Source organism: Crocodylus porosus, unplaced genomic scaffold (assembly GCF_001723895.1).
Source record: "Crocodylus porosus isolate Cpor-Errol unplaced genomic scaffold, CroPor_comp1, whole genome shotgun sequence".
Classification (NCBI taxonomy): Eukaryota; Metazoa; Chordata; order Crocodylia; family Crocodylidae; genus Crocodylus; species Crocodylus porosus.
Window position 1 is genome coordinate 39,933,844 of NW_017728947.1, and position 12,498 is coordinate 39,946,341.

A 12,498-nucleotide genomic window follows, 5' to 3' on the forward strand; every position below is an offset into this window, starting at 1 on the left:
GGTGAATCTGATATCTTTTATTAGACCAACTTAAACAGTTGGAAAAATGTTTATTAGCAAGCTTTCAGGTTTGAAAACCCTCCATCAGGCTGAGGAAGCACCTGCAGTTGGTGTGTGCTCTTCCAGGATGGAATGAATAGTAAAGTTTGCAAAATAGTGGTAATTTGCAACCTTAATATTCCACTAACAAATTTTTGCATGTGTATGTTACAGAGGTTGGATTTATATGGTCTTAGGTTTCAGAATTGTGTAATAAAAGACGGATAAAATATCCCTCTAAGAAGTAATCCAGTAAAAGTGACTAGGTGGTGGGACCTCCTCTGCGGTAGAATTCATTGCAAGCTATCTGATTCAGTCTCAAGGGTAAGCAGTCTGTGCTGCCCCTTTCTATTTGTCTCTCTTGCTCTTCTCTTTTCAGGATGTACCACTAATAAGCCTAGCGAACATCTTCCACAATGCAAAGCTTTGGAATGACGCCATTATCGTGGCTCGCATGGCAGTAGAAATAGCCCCACATTTTGTTGTTAATCATTTCACACTGGCAAACGTCTATGTAGCAATGGTGAGTGCTCAGCCACAAAGTTGTACCCCATCTTCCCGTTTGGTAAAAGCAGCTTTGTTGTCACAACCAACCTTAGAATCATATGCTTAGAAGTGCAGAAGATGGAAAATGGAGATGGTAAAAACCACAAAGGAAGAAGTATTCCATCAAATACAGTCTTTAGATGAGTCCAAAATCTTCACTGACTGTTTAATACTTAGCTAGTATTGCCATTGTCTGTTCTTATAAAGTTATGGGAAAGCCTTTGCTATAACAGTAACAAGCTGCTACTACTTAATCTCCCCTTGAAATGATGTCTCAATGCACAGAATTTGAGGCAAAGAAAAAAAAAGTCCTTGCCCTGGAAAATTTCCAATCTAAAGCTGCAATTCCTATGCCAGAGGACAAATCCCACGTGTGGTCACAACATTAACAAACAAGTTCATGAGCCCCACAAAAATTCAGTTAGTGACTCGGACCAAAAGTGGTAGGGGTTTCCCATGTAAAAAAGATTGGGAACTACTGGCCTGAAGACACAAGTGGTACGAGAGTGGATAGTTTGTGTCTGGTGAATTGTGTAAATATTTCTTTTAGTCTATGATTCTGTTTCCTGTTGATTAAAATCAAGTGTGCATCTAACATGTATTTAGATTATTCAGTTCTCCTTGGACTCATGTTATACATTTTATTCAAAGCGGGGATAAAGCATCAGATGGGTAAATGTGTGAAGCTTCAGTTGTTGATTCGATTCATCAGAGATTTGACCCGATTTGGCAGCCAAATCTCCAAATCCAAATGGAATCAGGAGACCCTTTAATCTCTCCAAATGAAATCAGAACCTCCAAATGGATTTGGAGAAATTCAGAGATATTCGACGAATTTAGCCATAGATGCAGCGTTAGATGTTTTTTTTTACATATCTCAAGGTACCAGGTGGTTTGTGAACACTGAAATGGTGGGACAGATGGAGCGTCCCACGGGAGTGCAGAGGAGTCCTCAGTGTGCTTGGCGGAGGACCCAGAAGTGGACCAGGAGCACTTCCTGTCCACTTCTAGGTCTACCACAGAGTGCGTGGGGGACCTGTCCCCCAGCTCAGTGATTGGTGCCTCCTGGGTCGGGGGGGGGGCGGGGAGGCACCCGGGATTCCCCCCCACAGCCAATCGCCGAACCAGGTGGATACGGCGGGGGGGTCCCTTGGGCACAAGGAGTCCCCCATGCACTCAGCGGCAGACCCATTGCTTGCTGAGCGTGCAAGTGGTCTCCCTGCGCTCCTGTGCAATGCTCCATGCAACCCACCATCTCAGCGTCCATGAGCTGTGCCTGGTACCCCGAGGTATGTAGAAAAAACATTTAAAGCTGTGTCTATGGCCAAATCACTGATTCTCTGAATTGGCATTGAATCTTCAGATTCGGCCAAACTGAATTGGGTCAGTGATCCAAATCAACAAATCAAATCGCTATCCCCTGAATCGGGACGAATCCAAATTGAATGTGGCTCACTTTGCTTGGGTTGCAAACAGGCTGCAGCTCCTGAACAGTTTAAATATGATTTCTAAAATAAACTACTTAAGAATAAATTATTTTTCAGCAAGGCACTGTGCACAGATCACTGACTCCGGGGCACGTCCATCTCAAGAGTTTTGTCTCTTTAGTTTTGTGTCTTAGTCATGCCAAGATTTTGGTTTGCAGCTAGCAAGTCTTAAGTCATACAAAGTGGGCTTATTTGGTATTCAAAAAATTGTCCTAGATTCAGAATGGCATTTGCTCTACTCCATCTCAACTGCTGCCAGTGCTGTTCTATAAGCAGGTTTGAAACTGCCCATTTCAAAGCTGCTGTTAAAAGCAAGGTGCTTTCATAACAACGTAACAAACCTTAATGAGGTGAGAGCTGGAAGTTCATACAAAATTGTCTGTGCTCTTAAATAAGCTTACACAGTGCTTTTAATATTGAAATCAGTGGCATCTGGCAAATAAGTAGTGCTGCCCTTCTTATCCATAGCCATCGTAATCTGAGGGATCATTTGTGAGAATAGTTTGCAAAACTCTCATACAAAGATGTGTGTTGCTGTTACTTCTAAAATTAAGATAGTGCAGTGCCTTCCTTGTACCACCTTCAATATATTCTTCCCTGCCTCCAGAATTCCTCTTTCCCAGACAGCTCTTGGGGAGCAGCAGAACTGATTTTGTACGTAGTAGGGAGCATTTCCTGGATTTAAATACTCCTTTTGGCTGTGTCCAGATGAGTATGGTCATGTAGTATATGGTGCTGCAAACACATATGCAGCACCACAAACCACACATTCAGATGTTCTCCACGTTGCAAGGGAGTGCTGCCTATGCATTTGCTACTCCACTTCTATTTTTGTGGGGATTTTTTACCAAACCCACAGAAAAAAAAGGTAGAGCAATGTATGCACAGGCAGCATACGCCACTCAAAAGCAAAGTCAGGCCACCTGGAGCTGTGCTGCAGCTGCTCGCCAGGCTCCATGAGGCAGAATCGCTGCTGTTGCAGGCCCAGGAAGATCCCAGGACCCCAGCTAAGGCTGCTAGGCCCAGCCCACTGCCAGCCCTAGCCCCACCTTCCCCACCCAGGGTAACTTGCCACACACCAAAGCGCACAGCCTGGGCATTCCCGGGGGAGCACCTTGCACTGCTGCTACCTGTCCCCGGGAGAGCAAACATCCACGTTCATGTGGACGCACCCCTTGAGTAGTAGTGGTACAAGTTAGGTGATACAAAGGAACAGCGGGACAGGGGAGAATTCCTTTTCAGTTCCAAGTGCAAATCAAGTTACCTCAGTGCAAATCAGAACAACTGTACCAGCAGGCAGTGCAGTTACTTCACATTTACACCTGATTTACAGTCTGATTTACAGTGGGCACATCTATATGTGTGTTAATACACCATAATTACAGTTCATTAAATTAGTGCCTGAAATACTAACTTAATGCATCATAATTAGTGCTACTGCGCAAGCACTGGCACACGTCTTTTAGGTGATTTTTATGCACAGTAGAGTAATTCTGTGCATTAACACAGCTTTTGCCATGATGCACTAATGCATAGTAGAATTAATCTACTGCACGTCTAGCATCTCATGTAGTTGCGCCCAATGTAATCTGACCCAGTGGGCTAAATTTCGGAAAGTTAGGGTAGTTCCCAGCACAGCATTAGACATGTTGATGTATTTGATTCATTAGATTTAACCAGGAAATTGCTTTATAGATTGGAAATGTTGGTTATTTATCAAACACAGAAAATGGGAAATGCTGCAAAAACTGCAGAATTGTGGGACATAAAAACTAAAAGGGACATCAAAGTACATTCAAATCACTATAAAAATGCCCTTACCTGTATTACTAACTATAAATTATTATAACCAAACATGAAAGATGTCCCTGGTTCCTAACCTCACTTGCAACTTACTTACCTGTCAGTCTTCCCATGAGAAACTAATTTGGAGCAATTTCTGAGCAATTCTACAAGAAATGCTCCTTCCTGTTTGAATGATAGAAAAGCCATATTCTTTTTGTATTTAAATTGGTCTATGTAACAATTATAAGCAGGGCTCTGTATGTTTCAGCTAAGAATTTTAATTGAATTAAGCTTTGTAACGTAATCGGGATGCAATATTGCATGCAAATGGAGACACTGAGGCAGAGGGAGGACGTGACTTGAGCAAGGTCACTCATATAGTCAACGGAAAGTGAGAACCTCGGAATTTAACTCCAAGTGAGGCTCTGGGTATGGACCCTGTGCAAAACGTGTTTTTCTTCCAGCACAAAAAGAGAACATATGGCTATTCAAGGGCTTTTTCACTGAAGAGAACTTTGAGTACCAACCAGGAAGATCTCTCTTCTCCTGGTGATCTTAGTGGGTGGAAGGGACAGGGAATAATTGAGCTGCCGCTGCCCCCACACCTTTCTCCAGACCAGGGTGACTGTGGTTTGCAGAAGGTGTGGGAAGCATTTCCCCAGGGCTGAAGATCGGCCCTGGTTTGCCCACAGGGGAGAAGGAGCTGCTGCAGGCTGGAATACCTGTATGCTCACCTTTTCATTAGAATTTCCAGTACTGCACATTTCCAGGAAATTTTCAGTGCTAGCAATGAACACCTGTCACTAGTTTCTGTCTTCCAGTACTTTACAGGACTTGTTCAAAAAGTAAAATGTCTTTTTAAAAAGTAAACTACAGTACAGTGCCTGTTACTTTCTTTCACTGAAGGTTATCAAAAAGTTTTACAAACACTTCCTGACTAAAGGTCCTATATTTTGAGGTGCTGAGCATGCTCAGTCTCCCACTGTCTTCTCACATTGCAGGATGGGGCCATATGCCATGCAAAATCCATGAAATGTATTTGAAGGAAGTATTAAACCATCACACATTCATTCAGTGGTCCACTGCAGTACTATTCAAAAATTTACAATAGGAAGTGAATGGAATATGTTGCGGTGTCTACTTGTTTGAAAGCTGATATTTGCAATCTTCCCGTCCTTACAGGAGGAGTTTGAAAAGGCCATGAAATGGTATGAATCAACATTAAAACTCCAGCCTGAGTTTGCACCAGCAAAGAATCGAATCCGCACCATCCAGTGTCATTTACTTATGAAAAAAGAACGACGGTCTCCTTAAAGATCAACATCTTCCTTTTGTTTTTTTTAATAAGAAAACAAAATCATCGATTTCTATTCTGCTTTTAATGAAGTGTGTTAAGATGAATCAAGGAATCAATATCTCTAACAAGACTCTTGGAAAGAAATGGGGTTTGGATCAAGGGGGTTTTGTTTGTTTGTTTGTTTTCAGATATAGGAGCATCTTTGGGAAATAAATACATTTTGCAAACCATGATTTAAAACATGTGTAAATATTGAGCCAAGAAACTTTCACAAGTCCATGACCTGCCCCAGGACCCAAGCACCATTAGGTTTTTTTCTTAATGCTCAAATTGGTAACAGCACTGAAAATAACTTGCTTCATGTTGTAGCATCTAAGTCAATGGAAATGCAAAGCACATCCCTGTGCCAAATAGCAGGAAGCTATAATTAGCTCATCATCCATCAGAAATTTATGCTTTACCAGGTCTTGTCCAGTCCACATTGCAGTGTTACCGGCTCTGAGCTAGTTTTTTGGGAAACATAATTTAAAACTATTCTTAGTTTTAAAAATGTATTTTAGGAACATCAAGCCTTTTTGTGCTGTTATTTCTCTTGGAAGATGGGCCTAAAGAATGGTGAGAACAAAAGGAGATCGTAAGTCTTAAATGGTTTGTATCTTACCTATATGATCAAAAGAAACCAAATCAGGTACAATTAAAATAAGAGGTTTTATATCTGTCTGTGTATTCATAGTCCTCTGCAGACCTGAGTCTGTTTTACTAATACTCTGGTCACTGTATTTCTACCCATCTCAGAATAAGATGCAGGTTTTACACTATCCCTATCTCTTTCTCTCCCTGAGCCTTAACAACTTTCAGCTGCTAAGAAAGAGAGAAAGAGAAAGATAATTAACAAACGAGTTAGGTAGAATGTTTCCAAACCAATCTTCTCTTTGGTTGGTGAAGGACCTGATTCTGCAGACATCATTGTTGAATCAACAAGGGCACATACTTGGAACAAAATAAAAGTTATGTTTATGAACAAAATAGTAGCCTGTAGTTTAATTTTTCTATGCTGGAAGTAAGACCTAGAAATCCAAAGTGCAGCCCTAAGCTCCTTGAAAACCAGGAAACACTTTAATGCTGGGTCAATCTCTATGATTCTGGAATGGTGACAACCTCTGTGCCTGTTTCAGAGAAGGAAAAATCACAATGTCAAAAACTCTTGTGTATGACAGTTTTTGGAAGGAACAAATGTCAAGATCACTTGTGAATATTTTGCTTCTCCCTTCCCTTGGCCTTTATTTCCCTTCTTGTTCAATTTGCCACTAAAAATAGTAAAAAGAAAAAAAACAAAAAATAGTGGTTTTCATGAAAAACAAACAATGAAAATGCATAACTTTTTTTCATAAATATCATTTTCAAATAAATTTTGAGCAGACTCAGAAGGGCTAAGGGGGAGACTAATTAGTCCTTTTTAACAATCTTTGAAGATGAGATATTCATAAATAAGTGTTTATGAATTCTCTTATTGCTACAATTTCTGTTAATCTAGAAACTAAGATAAAGACAAGCAAATGCGACAGTTATGCAGGTTTGTTTTTATAAACATAAGTAAATATATATGAATTATGTACCAGCTTCTAATTTACCATATACAACCTACAAAGTCACAAAGTTGGTCACTCCCAAGCTAGAGATTCTTGATGAGAAAGTCTCCATGTAGAGGCAAATTTACAGAAATTGTAATTTCAATTTACAGAAATTGTAATTTCATTGAGATATCTACTCCAAAGTCTTTCTTACACCACTGTCAAATCAATGAAGATTGAACTCCACCAGCCTGTTGTATGATCATCTAGTTTTGGTTATGTAGCCAATGAATGGGTGCAGTCCAATGGAAAGAAATTTCATGTTTTCTGCTTGGACCAGGCATGATTACAGTAAAGTCATTCTTATTTGTACTGGAGCCACAGAGTTGGAAAATCTTTACAAAAACAGCTTTTTTCATCAGCTTCTTTCCTGAATGTACTGTCTGCCATTATAACAAATAACAACTGTTGGGAGCTAGGGGCTAGCTAGTATTGTACAAATCCTCCCACTATGCATTGTTCTTAAAAGGAAATATGTTTGCCTCTGGATGGGGGAAGAAGTGCCCTAGCATGTCTCACCATCATGAAATCATCACACTGATTCTTTTCTTCATTACTTCTGTCTTTCTGGCTGGTGTCAGTTGCCCAGATTCACATAAAAGCTAAAGTTAGTCCAGCAGCAATATAAGGAAAGCAGGCAACAATCCTTGGCTTCTGCAGAGGACTGAATTAAAATATGAAGGTCTTTATGGACCACCATATATGTTCACGTACAGTTGGTAGGCAGTTTTAAAATAGCATAGTTGATCAGGTGGAAAAGCCATCAAAGCTTACAGCACTATTTCCTCCTAGAACTGGCCATTAAACTATGGCCTAGGCAGATACCTAACAACTTAAACTATCAGCAGTTGAGACTGGGTATGCCTCTATCCACAAACTGGTACCGTGATCAAGACAATACCAGCACTAGGTATGCAGACTGTTGTGGTCTGATGACTTTTTCCAGAGTTCTTCAGACAAGCACCCTATAAATGGTGCATTCAAAAGGTAGAACTCCAGTCTTTGAAAGCAGCATGCATCTTGGCTAAGTACCACGAGGAGGCCTCCCCTGCCTTTCTGCCAGACAGTGTATATGGACAGCTATCCATTGATTTGTATAATCCATCTTCAGGCACATTTACAATTGCTGCTTAGGGAACAAATTACAAAACAGATCTAAGCTGTCAACAATAATTTTGAAATGTGGCTTATGCAACCAGATTGAGAACCTGCTGCCCACACAACCCACCTCATAAATGGCCTGGGGAGAGTCCTTATAGTAGTAGTAATAAACTATAGCATTGATAGAGCTTCCCATGAACAGATCACAAAGATGGGGCACTAAGGCAGAGCGAGATTAAATGATTTGCCCGAGGTCATCCAGTAGATCAGTGGCTGAGCCAGCAAAAGAGCCTGCCCTCTGAATCTTAGGCCAGTGCCCTGTGCACCAGGCAGCATTGCTTCCTTTTCAGGAGGAAGCCAAATGGATGCCTTTCATTCCAAACTCCATGCCCCAAAGCCCTGTGTTACAAACAGCTTGAGTATCCCAGTTGTTGTCAGATATAAGGCTGTGTACAGACCACAAAAGTGTGTGTATTTACATTAAAACCAGTACTTTGAGTGGGGAACATGTGCATTGAATACCCCACAAGTGTGATAGGCTCCAAGCCAGACTGGCTATAAAGTTGCCAACTTATTTTACACTTACCGACATTTTCAAATCTATCACTATAGTAAAGCAGTCCAAGAAGGACAAAGGTCTGGATTTCTCAGGTAACAGATTACTTGATAATGATAATGTAGCAAGATTCCTCAGGTGATAGAAGATGTAGCAGCCATATATTCAGATGCAACTGGAAAAAAACCTCTTTGGTCAATGCTGCCTTCATCTGGAAGCAGCTAATAGTCTGATTGTGTGCAGGAGTGACCCAAATTGCGTGGGATCTTATAGAATCATAGAATCAATGAGTGGGAAGGGACCTAGACAGATCATCTAGTCCGACCCCCCGTCATGGGCAGGAAGGAGCACTGGGGGTGGCACGGGTCATAAGACCTCAACCAGGTGCCTAGCCAGTCTCCTCTTGAAGATCTCCAGGGCTTCTCCTCTTGAAGATCTCCAGGCTACCTTCTCAAGGTAGCTCTGCTATTTCTTTATAGTAATGTCAAAGCTGTTTTATACCATCACCCTCTCAATAATAACACACACCGTGCCCCATAAAGTAACATTGAGGGCAGAGGTTGGTATTTCTCAAGCAAGAATATGGCTATCATACATTTGGGAAATGCTGGCTTACTGTCCTCCCAAGGCCATGGTTCTCAACCTTTTTGGACTCAAGGCACCTCTCCGTAACTATCCAGCACCCCATTTCAAGAACTAATGTGCTTACCTTCTCACAGAATGGTTGGGCAATGGGAGCAGGACAGTGGCCAGGCAAAGAGAAATCTGAGCCTCCACTTATCTCCTCTCACACCCTGCAGCACCATTCAGAAGATCTCATGGCATCCAGGCTGAAAATCCCTATCCTAAAGGGAAAGAAAATGGTGACAATCTCCACCAATACTTGAGTCAATGTCTCCCAAAAGAGGCAGGTTTCAATTGCAGGTTGCAGCCTAAAACTCTCAGCATCCAAAAACTCAAAGAACAAGAATAGCTGAAATCCAATTGGAAAAAAAGACTTGTTTTTGTGCCTTCCTAGCGCTAAGCCTCCTAAGCCAGTCCAAATCAAAGAACTTTTGTCAAAGAGCTTTTGTCGAATGGGAAACTCATAAGAAGAAACGTTTGATCCTCAATCCAAGGGTAGACAGCTCTGGTTCAGCAGAAGTGAAATAGTTCTACTGGTCAGGCCTCCATGAATGCAATGGGGGGTGGGGAGCCTTTATTCTTCTCATAGCCACAGCATAAGTCTTTTAATGATTTTTTTTTATAGTGTGATTGAAGTAGAAGCATGATTTCATAGATTTCATAGAAACATGTTTCCCACTGCCAGTGCTCTATTCCTTTCCAGCTTGCTTCAGTCAGAAGTCTGAAGAGGATATACCATGCTTCTAACAACAGAAAATTTTGATGTGGCTTATAAATCCCTATTTCACCCACTTATCCTTTGCTTACTGAAATGATGTATGCAAAGAAGTAAACCATATAAAACTATGGAAAGATGTGTTCTTAGCTTTCTCACTGAATTGTATTGCTGTTCATTATATCTCCATATGCCTTTCACTGCATTTACTATAGTACACTTTTCTCTTCCTGCATCTTTCACTTCGGGGCTTCTCTCTGCCAAATTATGATATGAAGAAAACCGGTCAAGACCACAAAGTGTAGAAAAGAGGAATTTAAGGCCACCATATCAAATAGCTAGAGAGAACATAAGTTTTAAAAGTTCATCTCCTAGAGATGTATTGCTTCTTGTAGCATTCAACATAACTCTCCTGTCTCAAGCATCCCAAGTGGAAGAAATCAAGAATCAGTAAGAGGAGACAAAAGGTGGGGAAGGGGGTTAATGGTTGGTGTTATGGATACACCAGAGTAGGAAAGCCAAGGGAGATCAACTCAGAGATGTAGCCCTCACAGGAATGATATAGTGCAGGGGTCAGCAATGTTTTTCGGCAGTGCCAAAAAACCCACAACCTCAACTTGTAAGGTGTTAGCAGGCCAGAGGTAGACAGTGGGAGAGCTGTGAGGGGCCTAATCCCTGTTGTGCCAGTGCAGCCCCAGCCCCTTCCTTGCTATCTGTGCCGAGGTGCATGCGCCAAGCAAAATGCCTTTGCATGCCATGCTCTGGCACCTGTGCCAGGGGTTGCCTACCCCTGATACAGGGCTCTGAAGGCAAGAAAAAAAGCTTTCATTTAATGCTGAGCACAGAAGGGAATCAGTGAGGTGACCTAAAGAAAATTATGAAGTAGCAGAAGTGGCAGGAAAGGTGATTTCAGGCATCAGCCTTCCGGATGAAACATCATTAGTGTCTCAGAGACCTGGATAAGAAGGTTACAATAGTCAACGCAGAACTGATAATGGCAGACACGCATGATGTTGCCACATGGATGAAAAAACAAAGGCAGATGTTTTTAATTATGTGGAGGAAGAGATGACAGAATGTGGAAATTGCCTGGATGTAGCGGAAGGAGGGGTCTGAGATGCAGACCTGAGCGGAAAGGAGAACGGTGATGTTTTTGACAGTTGTAGAGAAACACAAAAATCAGTTTTGATCATGTTAAGGTTGCAATAATGCCAACTCATTCAGCAATGGTCTCTAACGCAGTAGAACCCAGATACGCCATTAGGTTAGGCTCCTTGCCTTCCTGCAAAGATGAAGGCTTAAAAACTATCCAGAGGGATCTAGACATGAACAAACAGCTGTGTGGGACTCCTGAGGTGCTCTAGTTGTTTGCTGCAGTTTTTATTTCAAAGAGCACTACATCTCTGATCAGCTGTGGAGGATTGCTGATGAGCTTCAGCTGAGGGGAGAAGCAGTGCTGTTTGAAGTAAAAACTACAGCAAACAGTTGAGGGGCCTGTCATTAATTTAACAACCTGCTCCAAATTATGTAGATTGTAATCCACCCAGAGAAGAATTAGCCAGGTATTCTGGTATACGGTATTCTGGTTGTTTTGTGATGGTTAAAGAATAGATTTATTTATACTAGACTCTTTCCCTGGCTACATATTACTACCAGTTGTGTTATAGGCTATGGTTTTGTCAGCCCAGTTTGTCTGGAATCAGGTTATCTGTGTTTCTCTGTCAAAAACAAATGATCTAGCTCCAGCAAATCAAGCAATGTTCTTTCTGTATTAGAGATGACAAACTTTCAGCTGTACCTTTTTAATTAGGCCTCTCCTCTGTCTAGACCTAAGATTGTTTCCTCTCCAAGGCTGTTATTTTTGTTTCTAGAACATACGTTAGTGCTGCTGGGAGTTTGTACATAGAAGTTATGAATCCCAGGGTGATTTCTGTCTGTATGCTCATGTCTTGTTGGCTGTCTTTTATTGTGTACTTTCACCTTAATGGGTTACGGAGTGGAGCTTACAAGTCTTTCTTTGCAAGAGACTGTCATTAAGGGTCATAACTAGGAAAGAAATCTGGGCTACATAGACATTGGATGACTGAAGGCTGGAGAAATCAGATTTTTCCACAACCCTGCAGATAGCTAGGGTATAGAGAGTGGACTTTTCCCCGGAAGCAAAAAGGTCTTTGTGACCAGTCTTATAAACTGAAGGAATATGAAGAAGACAACTGGGGAACCAAGAGGGCAAGCTTTTGCAAGCAGAGAGGACTACTTCTGACTTGACTGTACGACCAAACGAGGTCAATGAAACCTGACTAGGAGAGTAAGAGGGAGAAGAGAAAATACATTCAATAATTCGGAGAGGTCTTGAGTTGCAGGAAATGGATCTATGTCACCCAGGAGGACTCTGACTGATGTTCCAAAATGATGAGAAAACTAGGGTGGCCATCAAAGAGGACAATCCAGTTGTCCCCTGTCCTTTATTGATACAAAGCCAGATGTCTTGATGTCCCTTTTTTTTCGCTTGAAGGTGTCAGGGTTTGTATCAATAGAGGACAGAGTAACAGAAAACCGGAATGTCCTCTATGATGGCCACCCTAGAGAAAACTGAGGTAGGTACATAAAGTCTAATTACATACATCTTATGGGGTATATAAAGTGAAAAATAACTCTTGGTTAGAAACCTTTGCCATTTCCCTATGTTTGTTTGCCTTTGCAAAGATGAACTATAA

The 12,498-nt window shown here is 41.5% G+C and overlaps 1 protein-coding gene across 1 annotated transcript in view; it reads left to right on the plus strand.

Annotated features, from left to right (window-relative positions):
* Positions 1 to 6,170, plus strand: part of TTC17 (tetratricopeptide repeat domain 17) — a 105,133-nt gene extending 98,963 nt beyond the window's left edge. Inside the window, exon 25 of the mRNA XM_019551742.1 lies at positions 5,040 to 6,170. Coding sequence (XP_019407287.1) covers positions 5,040 to 5,171 — 132 coding nt within the window. The 3' untranslated portion in view covers positions 5,172 to 6,170. The remainder of the gene's footprint in view (positions 1 to 5,039) is intronic.
* Positions 6,171 to 12,498: the final 6,328 nt, after the last annotated feature.